Source organism: Diaporthe batatas, assembly GCF_019321695.1.
Source record: "Diaporthe batatas strain CRI 302-4 chromosome Unknown Contig00014, whole genome shotgun sequence".
NCBI classification, from domain to species: domain Eukaryota; kingdom Fungi; phylum Ascomycota; class Sordariomycetes; order Diaporthales; family Diaporthaceae; genus Diaporthe; species Diaporthe batatas.
Window position 1 is genome coordinate 1,109,505 of NW_025408561.1, and position 17,803 is coordinate 1,127,307.

General features: G+C 50.7%; 4 protein-coding genes across 4 annotated transcripts; 3 read left to right on the top strand and 1 right to left on the bottom strand.

Moving 5' to 3' along the window:
- The first annotated feature begins 4,145 nt into the window (after positions 1-4,145).
- Positions 4,146-6,576, top strand: KVR01_010776 (uncharacterized protein). Its single transcript, XM_044784979.1, has 2 exons — positions 4,146-4,933; positions 4,998-6,576. The coding sequence occupies exons 1-2, from the start codon at positions 4,596-4,598 to the stop codon at positions 6,382-6,384; spliced, it is 1,725 nt and encodes a 574-aa protein (XP_044639923.1). The 5' UTR covers positions 4,146-4,595; the 3' UTR covers positions 6,385-6,576.
- Positions 6,577-9,724: 3,148 nt separating this feature from the next.
- KVR01_010947 (uncharacterized protein) lies at positions 9,725-10,819 on the top strand (the record flags this gene model as incomplete). The annotated part of the gene is made up of 1 exon (XM_044792000.1): positions 9,725-10,819. One exon carries the CDS (start codon positions 9,725-9,727, stop codon positions 10,817-10,819), a length of 1,095 nt encoding a protein of 364 aa, XP_044640094.1.
- A 1,432-nt stretch (positions 10,820-12,251) lies between these two features.
- Positions 12,252-14,136, bottom strand: KVR01_010975 (uncharacterized protein; the record flags this gene model as incomplete). Its single annotated transcript, XM_044792679.1, has 6 exons — positions 12,252-12,790; positions 12,844-13,244; positions 13,309-13,467; positions 13,526-13,607; positions 13,688-14,028; positions 14,105-14,136. The coding sequence occupies 6 exons, from the start codon at positions 14,134-14,136 to the stop codon at positions 12,252-12,254; spliced, it is 1,554 nt and encodes a 517-aa protein (XP_044640122.1).
- Positions 14,137-15,684: 1,548 nt separating this feature from the next.
- On the top strand, positions 15,685-16,597 carry KVR01_010840 (uncharacterized protein; the record flags this gene model as incomplete). The annotated part of the gene is made up of 4 exons (XM_044787562.1): positions 15,685-16,116; positions 16,193-16,222; positions 16,275-16,360; positions 16,432-16,597. The coding sequence occupies 4 exons, from the start codon at positions 15,685-15,687 to the stop codon at positions 16,595-16,597; spliced, it is 714 nt and encodes a 237-aa protein (XP_044639987.1).
- Positions 16,598-17,803: the final 1,206 nt, after the last annotated feature.

The window sequence follows — 17,803 nt, forward strand, 5'->3', positions numbered from 1 at the left end:
CTTTGGGGGCTGACATGTCGACTGCCTTACGGGGAGGCACATCATCAGGCGGTGATCCGAGAGACGTCCCGCCAGGGAAATGAGCCAGGGGTGCGATGCTGGTAGGAGAAATTTCTTGGCGTGAGGCGCAGACTGGCTGGCCCAGTCCACGGGTAGAACTGAAGTAGGTGGATGGTGTCACCTGAGAGTGGTGGAGGAGGTAAGGTACGATTCCGGATGCTGCAAACTCAATCTATCGAGCCTCAACGTCTCTCTTCCGGCCCGAGCTTGTCGTTTCCGAGAGCTGGCAGCCGTGAGCCAGGATGTCCCAACCTGACTCGAGACCTGGTCCTTTCAACCCCGGGCTGCGGAAGTCGAGGCCTCTTGAGCACGTGGGCATGTCAAATTTCAATCACTACTGCATCTGGTAGTCACGGCCGGTATCAAGAAAACGGATACGACGATGTCCAAGAGTGGAGATGCATTGGTAAAATACACAAGGCTTCCTTTTGCTCTGCCTGTAACGCCATCGGTGAGTAATCAGGAAGAGCGACAGGCTCATTCTGGGAAACAAGTCGCTCAAAGTCGAGGACCACAGACAGCTAATCTATTGATCACGGTGGACGATTCTGTACCCATTGAGCCATTTCACATCATAACTTTAGAATGTTCTCACTGAAGCTCTTCAGTCTACACTCTTTGCTTCTGGTGCCAATTCTAAAACTGGCAGCGTTGCAACAAACCCTCTCAGGACAGGGGAACGGACCACCTGGGCAGGTGGAGCCCACATCTCAAATGGCGCTGTGTGATGACCACGTGGAACGCTCCACATCCACCGTCCGATGCCAGAGTCCAAGTGTGGGATGGAAAGCACCTAAGAGCAGCAAATATTTCCTCGTTCGTATCATATGTTCAGTACAGCAATATCTGCTGACTCCTTTCGGCGCGACGGAAATGAAAGCTGTCACCAGACTCCTGTAAGCCCAACCTTGCAAACTCATCCTATCGGTCGGCGGTGGGGGAGCATGCATCGTAAGCACAGCCCTGGGCGGATCTCCGCGCACTTTAGATAAGAATGATAGAATGATCATCCAGGAGACTGGCCGTGGGACCCACTGCTGATAGCTGGAAAAAATATCAAAGAAACAGCGAGCTTCATAGATCAGCTTATTAAGAAATATTCATGGGCATATACGACTGAGTTTTTGATGATGCCGATTGCTTAGGGTACATAAGTACTATGTAAGCACCAAAAAACACACTAGGTATCAAGTCATGCCTGGACCTAATCATGCCACAGCACTATATCTGTCAATCTCATGTGCTTTGTATGGTTGACAATAAGTGATAATGACACAACCCCCTGAAGGGTTTATATATGCTTAAGAACAGTAATAGAAGCAGCAGCATTAAATATACATCTTTAGGGCAATTTACCCCTCTTTCTGTTTGCTAAGAATGCTCCAGTGACTAGGAGATATTCAAGCTTTATTTTCAAGAAACCCTCTAGTGTGAGATGAATTTGCTTTCCAGGCTTACTTCAGATGGCCGAAATTCCCTAAGGTTTCAAATGTTGCGGTTGTGAAGACCTGCCTCAAGGGGCCCAAGATTGCCTCACGGTCCATTTCCACGGTGGTAAAGGTGATTGCTGCTTCCTTAACTGTGGACAGTAGTGCTATTAATTATCCATTTGAATCACAAGTAGGAAAGTGGCTGCTTGTGCTGCCTTGAAAGGTTCTGCTAATCCTGCAGCTCTACTTTCTTTGGTGGTTTCGCTTCTACTCCGTATACGTCCGAGGACATACATGGAGCCTTCATACGGTGGTAAGCACTCTCTACTTTCTTTATTGGAATTGCCTTGGAGTTTCAACTTAGTTCATGAAGATACAACACCTGTAATGAACATAGCAACATGATAATAGATCTCTGCTGAAGTCAGATGCTGGCATCAATCTATATCTCTCTTCAATACCTTCATTCAAGACCAAAATATTGTATATCGACATCTCGCTTCCTAAAACCTCTGACTTTTCCGACAAGTCGTATTACTCTTCACGTTCCAGCAGTCCCGACGTTGTGGGGGTTGACATCCCAAGGGACAGGTGGTGAATTGTGCGAAGCAAGACGCCGAACCGCTATCTATTCATCAATAGATACAGGTGACACATTCTTTGTTAAGAAGATTTTCGCATGACCCGGGAGTGGAATAAGTAAGGCTTGTCCTGGGTGCCATCACCCACATTCGAAAATAGCAGTGACGGTACGGGTCTTATGTACTGCTAGAGTAACTAATTAGTAGATTAGTTATTATGGTCTTTTGGCCGGACGAGAGAGTATATGGTTAGTAGATGCGCCTCTTATTGCAATAACTGTTCTAACTAAGGGTATGCGTTCAAGCCCCTATATTTAAAAGCCTTATCTAGCCTTATAATTATACTACTAGGAAGGTAGTATTTACTCTTAAAGTAGATCAATTAAATTACTTATCTTATTTAAGACTTTTAAACTTTTTATAAAATAATAAACTAACTTAATAATATATTATTTAAAAACTTTTTAACTTATTTTTATATATATTTAAAACTTTATAAAAGATTTTAATAAGAGTAGTAATATTATAAGTTTTATATATTATTAATCTCTTCTATTAAATAACTAGCGGTAAGTGTTATAAAAGCTTTTTATTAACGTTTATAATAGTTAAACACTAGGTTTAAAGTGTTTATTATTATATAAAGGCGCTATATATATTTTTAAATATATATAAAATATTAAAAGAATTTAAAAGAGATATAAATTAAATTAAAAATTAAATAAATTTATAATAATATAATATAATTAAATATAAACTTAATTTTAAAATTATAATTATATATTTTTTAACTTTATATTAAAGAGAGTTATAAAACGTATATTATTAATTTAAATTTACTTTTATTATATATATATTTAAAAATATATAAAAAGAAGAAATATTAAAAACTTTATAAATTAAACTAAAATTAACTTTAAATATTTAAACTTTAATATTTAATTATAATAATTATAATACTTATTTTATTTTATAAATAGCTTATAATTATAGAAGTAACCTTAGATATTTTATTTAAGTATAAAAAGTATTTAACTATAAAATACCGTGCTATAACTCGACCTTCCTTATGTACTTAGGTACCTAGGTAGTGATATCTAGGGTTCAAAGCCGTCAACTACTATGTGCGCCCATTTCAAAGCAAACCAGGCCAGAGCTTGCTTATTCAAGGCGTTTAAACGAAACATATTCCTTCGGATCTTGTCGGGTACACTGGAACCATCTAGTAACCGAACAAAGGAGATGAGGGAAATGCTCAGAATGCTACCACTTTGACATTGGATTGGGTCGCGGCTTTAGCACCATGGTGGTTGCTCCTGCATGGACAGGATAATTTCGACGGTCTCACTGGCTGCGACAAATTGGAGCTCGCAGTTGAGGGTGTCGAAGACCACAAGAAATGCGCCGACTCAGGTAAGCAGTTTTATGGAAGCTACAGCAAAACCAATGTGCTAACTGGTAACCCCGGGGATGCAACAACGACAGCAATGTTGTTCGATCAGACAAGTTGCGACAGATAGTCTTGTCAGATCCAGAGACCACGGTGGAACTGGAGAGGAGGGTGTGCAATTCTGCCGATCCTCAGCCAGGACCCAAATCTCGTACTCCTCTGCTCTGCACACAGTGGGCTGCATCAGACTTGGATCAGCTTCACAGACCGAACCGAACCGTCCGGGATTGCTATTTTAAAATGCGTTGGCTTCAGCGGATGGGAGGCAATAGTATACCACGTTCTCCTGAGTAAGATATGCGCTGTACTGCGCTGTGCAGACATCGTGTGAGTGTGAGCCTCGGCAAATTGTGATCAGAGCTAACTACCCTGGGGTATGTGGAGCAGAAACCAATGCAGGCCAGCAGAATAATCAAAACACAATGACGATTCCAACCGGTCGGGTCGTTCTAGAAGCCGTCAAGGGCACATGACGTAGCCGTAAACGGAAACCGGACACGCGATGAAGCTTGAGGAGAAGGTCTGATTGGCTGCAGAGACTGATGGGTCCAATTATAGCCGAGCCCTTGCCAGCTTGGTTCCAGGGGCTTGGAAAGGGCCAGAGCCTCGGTGCCGGGTGCCCGTCAACGTCTGCGCCTCCTTCACTATTCTTACCTTTCTTTGCCTGACCGCCATCGTCCCTCGCTACCGGACCAGGACTTCAATTCTGTCCCAGAACATGTCCTTTTGCCCGGCCGATCGATGCCGTACAAAACTACAGTATTTTTAAATCTTGTCTAGACTAGGACGTTAGCCTCTAATGCCCTCAGGCTGCTTCGGGACAGTTCCAAACGAACCCTTTGCTGCCCTCGAGACCCACTTCCCCCTCGACCACGAGAGCCCTCGGCATGCGCTGCAACCTTGTGTGACAGCCAGCCTTGTAACGCCAGTAGCGCCCCTTCACTCAGATCTCCTGTCAACGATCGTACATCCACACCAGAAGCCACAGAGCGACAGACCGAGCGACCGAGCGACCGAGCGACCAAGCAATTCGGTGGGGAAGCCCGCGGTCGGCGATTCTGACTGTGACTCGACATGACGCCGCCAACGGCCAAGGCCGAGAAGGCAGCCTACTCGGAGCGAATTTCGTACTATCTGAACAAAGTCAACCCTGTACCAACTCTACCAGAATACACCGGCCCCTACAAGGTCGGCACCGCCGACGTCGAGATCCCAATTGCCGACCTCCACGCGCCAAGCGCAGCACCCCCCAACGCAGCCGACATTCTGACCGTCCAGTTCCGCATATTTTATCCTGCCCAACCAGACAGCAAGGGAAAGAGGATAACATGGCTTCCAGCTCCCCAGCGGAGTCATGTCACAGCATATACAAAGTTTCTCGGTTTCGGTGCCTTCACCTCTGAGCTTCTCTCGTGTGTGCACCTGCTGGCCGGCCAACCTTTACAGCTTTCCTCGCTAACCACGGTGCTTTGGCAGGTTTCTTCCAAGGCATGTGCACTACACCACGATACCCGTCCACAAGAACGCTGCCATCCTCGAGCCCCATCATATCCCCAATAGGCGATGGCCTACCATGATCTTCTCGCATGGGCTTGGCGGTAATCGAAACGCATACTCCCATGTTGCTGGCTCTATGGCCTCTCACGGCATGGTGGTGATATGCCCGGAACATCGCGATGGAAGCGCTGCCGTGTCTTTTATACGTGATCCTGCTGCCCAGGACAAATTCTTCGTCAAGAACACCAGGCGCACAGTCCCGTATATCAAGATCGCGCACCATCAAAACCAAGAAACGTGGGATGCGCGGAACAAGCAGTTGAAACTCAGACTCTGGGAGCTTGGCCTAATACATGAGGCTATACTGGATATCGACGTCGGGCTGCCCGTCAAGAATCTGAACACCAGCACTCCCGCGGAATGTCTTGGCCAGCTCGCGACCAAGATGAATGTGCAAGACCCTGGGTCGATTCTGTTTTCCGGCCATTCTTTTGGCGCCGCAACCGTGGTTCAGTTTCTGAAATCAACATACTACGTCGACGCACCCGAGCTCAAGGACTTGGACGAGCCCCTTTTCGTGCCTGCACCAGGCACTCGTATTCGCGCGCAAATAACGCCAGCAAACCCCACAATCTTGCTGGACATGTGGTGCTTTCCTCTGATTTCACCAACCACCACCGCCCTTTATCGCCTCCCCCTACCAGCGTACGCCGACAATGAACCCACGGCACCTGGCGGTTCCGCAATCCTCGCTATCGAATCAGAGGCCTTCTTCAAATGGACAGAACACCTACACACAAAGTGTCGCATACTCTCGCCAAACCCCAGCGCTCCTGTTGTTAAAGCATCGGCATTCGAGCGCCCGGGGTCAGGCGTGCGATTGCCAGAGCCAAATTTCTTTTATGTCGTGAATAGCGCGCACCTGAATCAGAGCGATTTCGGCGTGCTGTTCCCTTGGTTGACCAAGAAGGTGTTTGGATCCGACGAGCCGGAGAGGGCGCTGAGGCTGAACGTGCGGGCGTGCCTGCAGCTGCTTCGGGCGAACGGTGTGCCGGTGGCTCGGACCTGGGTCGGCGACCTGGTTGAGGGAACCGATACCAGCGCGAAGCTGGGTGCCGTAGAGACCAGCAGCCGGTCAGACGCCGATGATGGGGGCTTCGATGACGGCGTACAGGACGATAAGGCGATTTTTGACAGAAGCGGCAATGTCATTGTCGACCATTGGAAATGGATCGACATCGTAGGCATGGGCGGCGAATCTGGCCACGCAGGCGAGCACGGAAAGCCGGAGGCCGTTGAAGGGGAAAGCGAGATGGAAAACGAATTCGAGATGGGTGCTGAAACACAGCCGATTGCTCGGCGGTGAGCGCCGCCGGGGCGTAGACTCTGGTACTTAGAGTTGGACGATTCCTGAATTCTGGGTAGTAAGGCGCAAATTGGTCAAGGGCAAAGGATATCTATAGATTAAAAAGAGCAGGAGTTGGACAGTGTAGATGATATTTTGGCCTTGAGCAGAACAAGTCTTTCTGCATTAGAATCTATTCACCATCAAAACAGACCCCAATTGGAGTTCCGAAGCCAGACTTGGTGTTAACGCCACTTCCCTTGCCCCTCCAGCAGTTACCACATATTCGTGTCTTTATCTCCCCCAAGACAATTCTGGTTTTCTCAGTCAGGTATACCCCATTGCACGTCCCTCAACCAACAACCAGTCTACCGGATGGAAAGTAGGCTAGGTAAGAAGGGTTAATCCTTTGTAGGACAGCAAGACCTTCGCCAGTTCTTTGATGGAGGGACCAAGCAGAAAGGCGAGTCCGCAGCGTGGGTCTCGCCTCCGGCTCGAACTCTGGTGCGTGTGCTGAAGTTGAAGGGCCACCGATGGGCTCTGAAGACCGCGTGCGTAGCAGTCTATTGTTGTTTGTGTCTGTAGTGGCTTCGGCAGTTGCCGCCTGATGAGCCCTCTGCCGGATGGACCAGGACGACAGCCGAGCACCCAAGGTGGGCCGAGTCGGCGAGAAGAGTTCCCCGATGGACTTGGAGTCAGCTATCTTGGGGTGCTTGTTCCCGTCGGCAGCCAAGTCAGTACTCTAGTTTCTAACCAACAATGGAGTTTTTCTTTTCTTTTCTTTTTTCTCCGGCGGAGGGGGGGGGGCAAGCTTAATCACCTGGCTAGTTTCTGGCTCTCGTTGTTCTCCGCCCGCCTGCGCTATGGGCGGCTCTTTCCCCCTCATGCTTGGCCTGGACTTGACTATCCTCGCGGGTCTTGGCCTTCTAGCTTCATTATCAGGGTCATCCTGAGAGCATATGTGTTGTAAGATCGTCATTTGGCAGAATGAGATGGTATTCGGCCACGGGGATGGGATCAGATTTCCTCGGAAAACCAGCAAGTCAAGCCTGGCAGGATCCAGTGTTATGTTTGCCATCTGTTTCCCCTCCCGCTGCTTCAGATTGCTGTCCCCGCTTTACCATCATTTTGCTTTCACGGTCACATCTGGTGCACAGTTGCTGTACATACACCCTACAATCCCTGGCCGACGTCGGGACGAGATGGCGAACAAGGCCCTCCTCGCCACTTAGCATAGAAGGATAAACAAGCAGACACAAGCGCGGGGGGTGGGGGGCGCTGCGAAGCGTGTAAGGTCAAAGTTTTTAATCAAGTCAGCTACTTGATTAGATGATACCGTAGGCTCTGTGCTCGTTCAAAGTCAAGCATACAGGCTTGCTCCCGAGGGGCCGGCGGGCGTCCTCAAATAACCCCGATTGGGTTATTGGCAGTCGCAGCAAGGAAGGTTGGTCTTGGGCGTCAAGAGATCACTGTTGGAGCGAACGAGGGCTGGGGTCCCTTGACGGACAAGACAAACCGGAGAATACTGAAATAAGGTTCGGCTGCACCCATGTCAGCAGCTGAAGGGCCGCTGAGAGGGAATCCCTCCCCGCCGAGATTCGAGCTGGGGACACGGGCCCAGCCGCGGCAACCGTGGCGATTGTGGAACTCTCCCTTCGGAAGCCGTCGGATGATCCGACAAGTCGGAGAAATGAAGGAAGCGTATGGGTGGGTATGTTGCTCTGATTCATCCCCCTTGCGCTTTATGTGACATGCAACGACAGAATGCTTCTCGTCGATCTTCATGTCCCTCCTCCAAATACAACTTGGTGCACATGATCGCTACTTGGCAGTGGTGTCCTCATTTGCCAGCATCTCTGGAGTCCGACCAACGTTTCTGCTGAAATGGTGTCCTCGACAGAAGAGAATGGCCGATATGGCGATCAGGGACCTATCGCATAGATTCTAAGGTTCTTTAAACTCCTTACCGTTACTCTTATAACACATTTCCCCTCATCTGCTGCCGCACAAGAGCGTCGTATACATCGCCAAGCCCCTCTCGGTCGCAGAAGTCGGCAAGATGATCCCAATAATCCCTGGCTCAATAGTCAGCCACCTATCCGATGAGTAAAGGAATGCTTCCTACTGATCCGCCCCTCGTCCAAGCGAAGGTTTCAAAACTAAGCGGCACCCGGATGTGGTCGAGATAAGGTTTCCCCAGATCCTTTGCTTGGCCAAGAAGCAGTGGGGCACGGTAGGCGACTCGACTCGTTGGCAACCGAAATACCCATCCTGAGGTTCCATTTCAGCATGCTTTGATTCGCCTCATTGACTCAGCCTCAGATGACAAGCGCGTCACCAACAGTTCTAGGAAAGTGTGCATTGGTCTTTCGAATTTGGGATGAAAAAAAAAACAATTGATGAGGACGGTCCTACCCCTCTCAGGCTTTGACAGCATGAGCTGCCGTGTGAATGAACGTGCAGGTGCGCAAGCCAAAGAGCTGTCCTCAACAAGTGGTGTATATCAGACGTGTTAAGTCTCTCTATCATTACTATACCTGGCTAGTGCCCGGTGCTTGCGTCCACCATCATCTGACATCTTGATATACACGTATAATCGAGCCTCAAGACACATATGAGCTCATGATTATAGCAAGGCTTCAGCCCAGGTGCTCGGTGAGGCATGTGGGTGAAGACCTTAGGCCCGATCCGCAGGCTGACCACATAGCATTAACGGCAAATGAAACAGTATCATATGTTGATGGGAAGTACAACCCCCTACGGCACGATGAGCTGGCAAGTGACATGGGCCAAGGTCCCGATAATCTGCAATAACCGTTGTGGCTGCAAAGTCGCCGTCCTTGGGTCAGTCTAGAAACTGCCGGAACCCGGCTGTCTCGGCGGCTGTCTCAGTCCTCCAGGGACAAACAAGTTTGAGACCACCGGACTGGCGCTCGCAGTGCTGCCTGTTCGAGTCATTAGCAAGCATTGTGTGAACAGGCCATGCGGCGCCCGAATCATTTCGAGGCCTCTCCAGCTCAGCTATAGCCTGGATGGAGGGCATTGTTTGCGCCGCACAAAGTCTAACCAGCCATGCAAAAGCTTCTGTTAGTGGATCCTGAGCGTGTATTGGGGCCCAAGCTTTATTCAGGGGGGTGACAGATAGTTAATACGGTTTACCTCCCCAAAAGGTTCATTTCGGAGCTTAATACCCGTATCCTAGTGATATTTACCCTCCACTTCGTTCGCGCTCCTCTGGAAACGTCGCTCGACGGATGGTCCACGAGCAGCTTTTCAGAGCGGAGCATATCGACAGATACTAATTGTCCACGATCAGTTTGCGACTATCATACGACGCCAGCTCGTGCCTCTTGCATTCGTTATGTTCTCAATAAGGAGAAGCGATCGTGGGATTGCCGGGGACAGTCTGGTCACCGGACCGACACTCTTTGTGATCACCGCCTTCATCTCTCTGGCTCTCTACAATGTTCTGGAGTTGATCATCATTATATTCACGAAGTTCAAGAAGCGCAGAGGCTTGTACTTCTGGTCGATGCTCGTGGCGACGATCGGAATATCCTTTAACGCAGTCGGCTACCTGCTCAAGTTTCTGCACCCTAATGTTGGTCTTGCTTCAAGATTGACTTACGTCTCGTTGGTCCTGGTTGGGTGGTCAAGCATGATCACAGGGCAAAGCGTCGTCCTCTACTCCCGGCTGCACCTATTGCTGCACAACCAACGCAAGCTCCGTTTCATCTTGGGGATGATCATCTTCGACGCCATAGTCTGTCACATTCCGATATCCGTTTTGTTCTACAGCGTCAGCTCGGAAAATGGCGCGCCTTTCGTCATGCCATACTCGATATATGAAAAGGTTCAATTGTCGGTGTTCTTCGTCCAAGAATGTATCATCTCCTTCGTCTACATCCAGGAGTCCTGGAAGTTCCTTCAGGCGCGGCACCTCGGATTCGAGTCGAGCAACAAAAACATCGACGGAAGAAAAATCATGTACTGGCTCATCTTTATCAACGTTATTATCATGACGCTTGATATTTCCATCCTGGTGCTCGAGTTCTCTGGGTTTTACGACCTGCAGACAAGCTGGAAGGCTCTCGTGTATAGCGTCAAGCTCAAGCTGGAGTTCAGCATCCTGAACAAACTCATCGAGGTCGTCAAAGCGAGGAATCCTGATCTGTTCGACAGCGAGGGTATTAGGATGACATTGATCAATGGGGGGAAGCGGCCGATTAACAAGAGCAGCAGTGGCGGCAAAAGTCTGGCCAGTGAAAGTGCAGCACAAGCTTCGGAACAGCGGGGGACAATTGCGGGAGCAGAGGAAGAAAGTATACCAGGAAAGAATGCTATAGGCGGCATCGCTTCCGTCGTGTCAGTCAGCCAAGACAAGCGACACATTGAGAAAGACGTTAATTCCAGCCGTTGGCCAGGCTCCTACGGAAAAGGGGTGCCGCTTTATTAGGTATAATTGCGCAGGGGATCTTTCCTGTTCATGGAAGTCAATTTCTGTCAATTTGCGTGGCTGTTGTGATTTTAGATATCCAAACTCCTTGCCTCCCAGAAGAAAATTGCGACCTCATCCGTTACGCGAGGGTTAATACATTATGAAATGGTCTTCACACGCTTGAGCAATTTGGAATGCGCTCAAATACACACAATTATTTCTTGCTAGCCATAAAAGCACTTGAGGTCGTGCGTACTCATGGACGTACACGGTAACGGCAATCTCTCGAGTCGTACTCAGCCTTTATGGCAACAGTGCTTTGTTCTTAGAGTCTCGGAGACTTCAATGTTATTCTTGTGGAAATCTATGATAATTCAGTCGGGTGATCGTACCGTATCCGAACACTACAAATACTTACCTAGGTAAGTACTACCTAGGTGGGCGATTTCGTGATATCATCTGCCCACGTGTTATAACGTGTGTATCAGTTCTGGTACACCGAGCAATTTTGCTGGATCAAGTGGAGCAGGAAGCTCACCCCCAAGATTTCAACAACATAATTTTGACTTGGTAAAATCATCCGCCGAGGGAAGGCTTCGTGAGGTTGTGTTTAATATCAGAGTTAAGCTTAGATCATCCGTCGACCAAAACCATTTTGAAGGATCTTAACTTCGATCGAGACCCAGGCCCCACAAATTAAACAATGAGCGAAAAAATGTCTGGTTTTGAAAGTTTGTGAGGCGGCAAAGATCGTCCGACATGTCGCCGGAGAACCACGAGCAGAGATTATCCGGATTGTGCAGCATGAACCGCTTCCAGAGTGTCGGTACAGCGCAGCCCGACCGTTCCCATCACTCCGATGGGTCGTCCTCAACCACACCCTGGCATCTCCGGAAGTAACCCGGAGTCTGCTCATGTTGGAGCCCCATCCTTAGACCCCTGACACGCGCCATTTCCCCTAACTTGTGCATCTCGGTGGCGGCGGGTTGGCTGCTGTTGCCGAATCCCTTGTGCAGGCCCACCCAGACCACTCCGCAGTTATTGCCTTGCTGATTACGGTTTACGCAAGCGCTCCACAGTCTATACACATGCATCATTGATGACTAGCGCGTTGGGGTAAGTGGTGCTAATAGAGATTTCAGAAGTCGCCACGAAATGCCCCCATAGAGATAGTACGGAACGATAAGATGAGTTGATTGGAATGTGAATTTCGAGGAATCTCCTGATTTCGGTGCCGATTCGTGTGGCGTGGCACACATCTATATATCTGGTCTATCAAATGGTCTAGAGTCCGTCCTTCTCATGATAGGCTATCCTAGGAAAACCACCAATTATACCTCAGCTCCAGTAAAGCAACGCCACCAGTGCTAGTCATTAATTGCCTATCATTTTCGTGGCATAGAATTTGAATGAGCACCATTTTCAGCATCGTCAGCATTAATCATACCCTTCACTTTTCCTCGGGAGTGGTTGAGCCCTCGACGTGATTGCCGCCATGGTCGGTGGTGGCCTTGGAGGTAGGTCGGTGGTGCTCGGTGGTGGTGATATCGGTGTCATGGCGCATCATAGCACCGCCCTGGACGTGGCTGGCTCCGCCAAAGAGCTTGTCCATCTCCTCGAGGGGGACGCCCTTTGTCTCCGGGATGAGGAAGAAGACGTAGCAGACGAGTAGGCAGTTGATACCCGCGAACATGTAGAAGGCGTAGAAGCCACAGTCTTTGAGGAAAAGAGGGAAGAATTGTTGCACGATGGCGTTGGCAATATTCTGCGTCTGTCCCGCCATGCCCACACCTTGGGCCCTCACGTTGAGCGAGAAGATCTCAGAGCTCCAGATCCAGGTGACGGCACCCCAGGATGGCTTGTAGAAGAAAATGAAGAGGAACAGGAGGAACACGATCGCGACTCCGACTGGGTATGATTTAGCGCCGTCAGCATCGGTCGGGGTTTGCGAGCCCACGGTGGCCACGATGAGCATACAGCAGGCCATGCCTTAAGAGATGTTAGCTATCGGAACACATAGGGGGCTGCTCAGCAAAACTAACCGGCACCGCCAATGATGAACAAGACCTTCCGCCCCCACCGCTCAACAATCCAGGTCACGTTGAGGCAGAACAGAATGGAAAGCGTGGCGTTCAGGGCGTTGATGAGGGCAATGGTGGACGGATCGCCAAATACACCCTGGTAGATCTTGGTGGAATATGTTGTCAAAGATCCCTGACCGGTTAGCTGTTGACCAGCATTCATGCCGAGGGCAAGTAGCAGCCTCTTGCGGACACTCTTGTCTTTCCAGAGAGCTGCGTAGCCTGAGGATGTCTCCTTGCTGTTCCTCTCGAACTCGACGGCCTGGATGATGGTCTGCAATTCTTCCTCTGCCTCTTCCGAGCTGAAACGGGTTGCCATGAGCGAGCTTCGGGCCTTCTCAAGCTTGTCGTTCTTGATGCACCTGTGGCAGATGACTGTCAGCTAGAAGTGTTATTTGGGAGAAGTAGAGGCTGAATTTGGCTTACCATCTTGGGGAGGAGGGGAGACCTGGGAGGATGCAAAGCACGTAGATTGGGACCATTATTTGGAAGATGCACACAATCCTCCAGTCCCAATTTGCCGGCAGACGGTGGAGGTATTTTGTGCAAGCAAAGTTGATCCAAAAGGCGAGGAAAAGGCCGACGCTACCAAGTTGTGTCAGTCAAATAAGACCCAAGCGTAAAAGAAAACAGCAAGGCGTACCTGTAGGCAACCTGCCAAAATGTCATGACGATTCCACGGATCTTTGCGGGCGTGATTTCTCCGATGTATGAAGGTCCGGCAGCTACAATATTGTTAGCAAGATTGGATCCTATCGGATCATGTGTGCTGAGAAATGGGCAGTGGGTTGTGTTCAAGACATACATAGAGCGATTCCCTGGCCAATACCGTTGACGGCACGACCCACGATGAAGCATGCGATTTGGCCGCGAGGAGTGCACGTTTCCAGGATTGCACTGATTATAATGAGAAAAGAACCAATACCCATTGCTGTTTTCCGACCCAGGAAATCGGCTACTGGGGCTGCAATGAACCATCCACTGATGATAGCACAGACGGAGTAGGCTGTGTTGACACCTCCCACCAGGTTGGGCCCAGGATTGCCCATCCAATCGAGCCAGGCATTGGAGCCTTGGACGGCGTTGAAGACGGAAGCGTCGAAGCCGTAATATGAGTTGCACATGGCTGCGGAGAGGGCGCAGAACCTTGGTTGAGAGGACTGTTATTAGCCCGAGATTCTGCTGGAGTTTTCTGAATTTGAGGGGCACAGGTCTGACTTACCAGGCGTATCCTTTACGCCCCATTATCGCCATATTTGCGAGATTTCGGGATGGCTAGATGCAAGAGTGGGTGTTCTAGCAAATGCTTTGAGTGGTGAGGTGAGAGTCAAAGGAGATTGAATGGAAAGACCATGGAGAAGAGTCCAGAAGCGCAGAGGTCCGCTGTAAGGGAGTGTGAACCCCGGATATAATAAAGGCATCCATAGTGCCCCGTGGGGAGGGAGCACACGGCCGAGTGTAGTTGATGATACGAGCACAGCACCTGTCGCAGGGAGCCGATGATGGGTGCATAGCATGACGGCTACAGGGGCGGGTGTTAAGCGGCACACACCGCTTGGCCGGCAGGCTGGACCAAAGCGGCTTAACAGCAGGAGGTACTTGGGCGACTTAGTAACGTGTTGTTGAGGAAAGTCTCGCTGAGAGTGGAGTGACTCCAGAGTTCTTCCATCAATCGCAGCGGACGCGGCTGTGGCCGAACGGACCCGAAAAACGACATGCACGAAGTCGATCCATGATGGATCACAATCCAAGGGTCCTCCTCATGCTCTGGCCGGGACAGCGCACACGGCCGCGCTGACTCTTTCTTGCCCTGCCCTGGCAGGACCTGACATGCCGCCCAGGGAATTCATCAGTGGTGGCCCACCGTCCAGCCCACCGTCGAGGCCTGCCATTCGGGCCGTTGGATGGTGCCCTGAGCAAGCGTTCAAATCAGGTCTGCGAGGAGTCGAGGAGCTCATTCACGGTCCCCACCGAGGGCCCACCCCTCCGCAAAGTTCCCCCATATACCAGCACCGCAGCTCTGGTGGATGGGGATGGAGACATGCTCGCCTCCACGACGACAATCCCCGCCCCCGGAATCCCAAGAGCTCCCCAGGTCAGGCAGGCTTGGGACAATTTCGCCGAGTGCCCGAGGCGCGCATTGGACTGCCCCAGCATGAGCGAGTCGTCCTCTGCACCGATGCAGCCCGTGACGTCGAGGACATGGGCGTCATCGCCCACCCGGCTGCAACGGCATGGTGAGCTGCCGTCGCGCAGTCCGATGGGCAGCCCAGACCGGCCAGTGCTTATCGGAGACGGGGACTTGTTGGTCGGAGTCTAGACGGCGATGCCAAGAAGCCTAGGGTCAGCGGCAGAGAGGCAAGAGAGGCAAGAGAGGCAGAGATGCACATATGCAGACATCATGTGTCGGATCAGCCATTCTACCAAGGCGGGATCTTTTATTCCATCTCTTGCGTCCATGCTTTCTGGTATTGTCGTCTCTTTTCGCCTGGGTTGTGCTCTCGGTGGGCCCAAATTGTGGCCTCATGGGGGAACCACAAGCCCCCCGAGGCCGCCTGGTTGTACGGAGCAGGCAGCTAGGTCCTTGGCGTGTGGCCTTACCGAAGCCAAGCTCAGTTGACAGCATTGGCACAGGGGATCTCCTCAGGGGTCTTGCCGTGAGCTCGCCACCATCGGGCGGTTTGCCGAGACCTCCTGGTCTGCAAGTCTGGTGCCACCCGAGGCCAAGACGGGCGGAGGGTTAGGGTACCTGACCTTTGGTGATCTCCGGTATCATCATCCATAACGCATCATCCATCCATCATGCCACTTGGACATTTGGAGAGCAAAACAACATCACGCCCGACAACTTCTCCAGCGCTTCGCAGGATGGGTCAGGCGCGCACCGCTGCCGGTGGGCTGGCGGATGCCGTTGCGCAGACCACACTACTGTCGGCAGCCGACTGTGACTTGATCCAGGAATTGCAGCATTCCCTGTCAGCAGAAGCGGCAAACGGCCGAGGCTGTGGGGGGCTCCTCGCGGCCATACTTGATCACTTGGCTCATTTCAAGGCACACATCCATGACGACGGTTCTGGGACTGCTCTTGTTGGTACTGGTAACGTCTGGGGTCCGATCAGAGCCGAGGCACACACATCGCGTGGGAAGAGCGAGGTCACCGTCACCATCACCGGGCCAGGTCCTGAGGATCGCTTTTACGTGCCCCTCAGCAGTCATGACGATGCCTCGCACACGGTAAGCCTATGCATCACGCCTTCTTGCTTAACACACACCCCAACCGGATTTCTCTAATGGCACCCTCCGTTCCCAGGTTGCATTTGTTTCTGGGGTGGATGCTGCAGTAGGTGGCTGCTACTCAAGCCAGGTTTCGAATAACCATGCTTACCATCCAGTGTCGGGCTATCAAAGACATACACAGTCACTGCGTGCTAGTCATTCAGAAGCGCCAAGCGCTTGAGGCAGCACAGATTCGTCTAACGTGAGTCTCCTGAGAGCTTCTATGTACACATCTCAAGTCTTGGCTTGGCAACCAAGCTGACGGAATCGTAGGCAACCCGCCGACTCCACCGTGAGCGAACACATCAGACTTCTTCGTCAGTATAACAAAGTCAAAGACGCCGGCCAACAACTCATTGGTCTGAACGCCGACAACCGCGGTGTCCCCGTCGGGTCACTCTACGCCGACGAGCACTATGGAGTAGGACCCAACGATTAGAGCGTCAAGTCTTGCTGAGTCTTGACGCCAACCTCGCCGCAATAACTACGGGGCGGAACAGGATTGACTACTCACTAGGGCCATGGACATTAGTCTGCACAGGGCTGGCCAACATTTCATTTGACCAATCGTGGTTCTTGATAGAAAGACGTGGGATTTGGAAGTCGGTAACCTGACGGTCCTTGAGTATCTCCCCAACCGGCAACCGACGCCATCTGAAATTCGGTCCATCGGAGTCGGAGTCGGCCACAACCTGCCACTGCTCATAAGCCCTGATCCGTTCCGGGACAGGATCTCTGGGGACCCAAAATAACACCCAGCAGAAAAGATGACACGCCCCGTGCTGGCAGTGACATGGGCAAGCGTGCTCCGCGTGAACTCGACTCCAACTCCACGCCTGTGATCCGGCTGCCCTGGCGGAGCAGACGTCGCACACTCTAGGGCTGTGGTATCTGTCCACAAAGCGAAGTTAGGCCTTTCCCTGGCGGTCTCCAGGTATGCGATTATGGGCCCATTCCGGTTCCCGTACTTGTAGTGGTAATTCGCGTAGCTGAAAATACTGTTATTCTCGTCGGGGCCTCGTCTGCCGTAAAGTTCTTCCAGCCAGCCAGCTGTCGCCAAGGCAGCAAACACGATAGTGTATCCCTCCGCGCTTGTGTAGTTCCATTTCTATGGCGCCTTCAGACAGTGGTAGACGCTCAAGACCCAGCGTTTTTTTTTTTTTTAAAAAAAAAAAACAGAATATTCCTACCTAAAATTAACTGTCCTTCTGCCGTCTATCCAGCTACGCCTTTAAGGTGGCAGCCCTGGAGGCAGTGTGTCGGCCATTATTGGGAGGCCCAACGGTCCCCGCGGTTGGTGGGGTTGGACAATATGCTTTGATAATCGATCAATCTTTCTGAAAATCTGTGTTTTATCAGCCCATGGCAGCTATACACGCGTCAAAGCACGCAGAAGCCAAGCGCACTAGATCTCTAAGGAGTATCATCACTACTTGAAAGATGTCTCCAAATAATGACCTAAGAATACAGGGTCCTGTCCTGCTATGATACTTGCTGTTATTCCGGCTTAATAGAGGAACTCAAATAAAGAAAGGAGCCTATGAACTAAGAATAGGTGACATGCCAGTGTAGGCCGATATCAAGCCCCGTATGATGGACAACCTCAAAGACCGAGCCATTGGAAAAGCATATCATGTTCATGGCT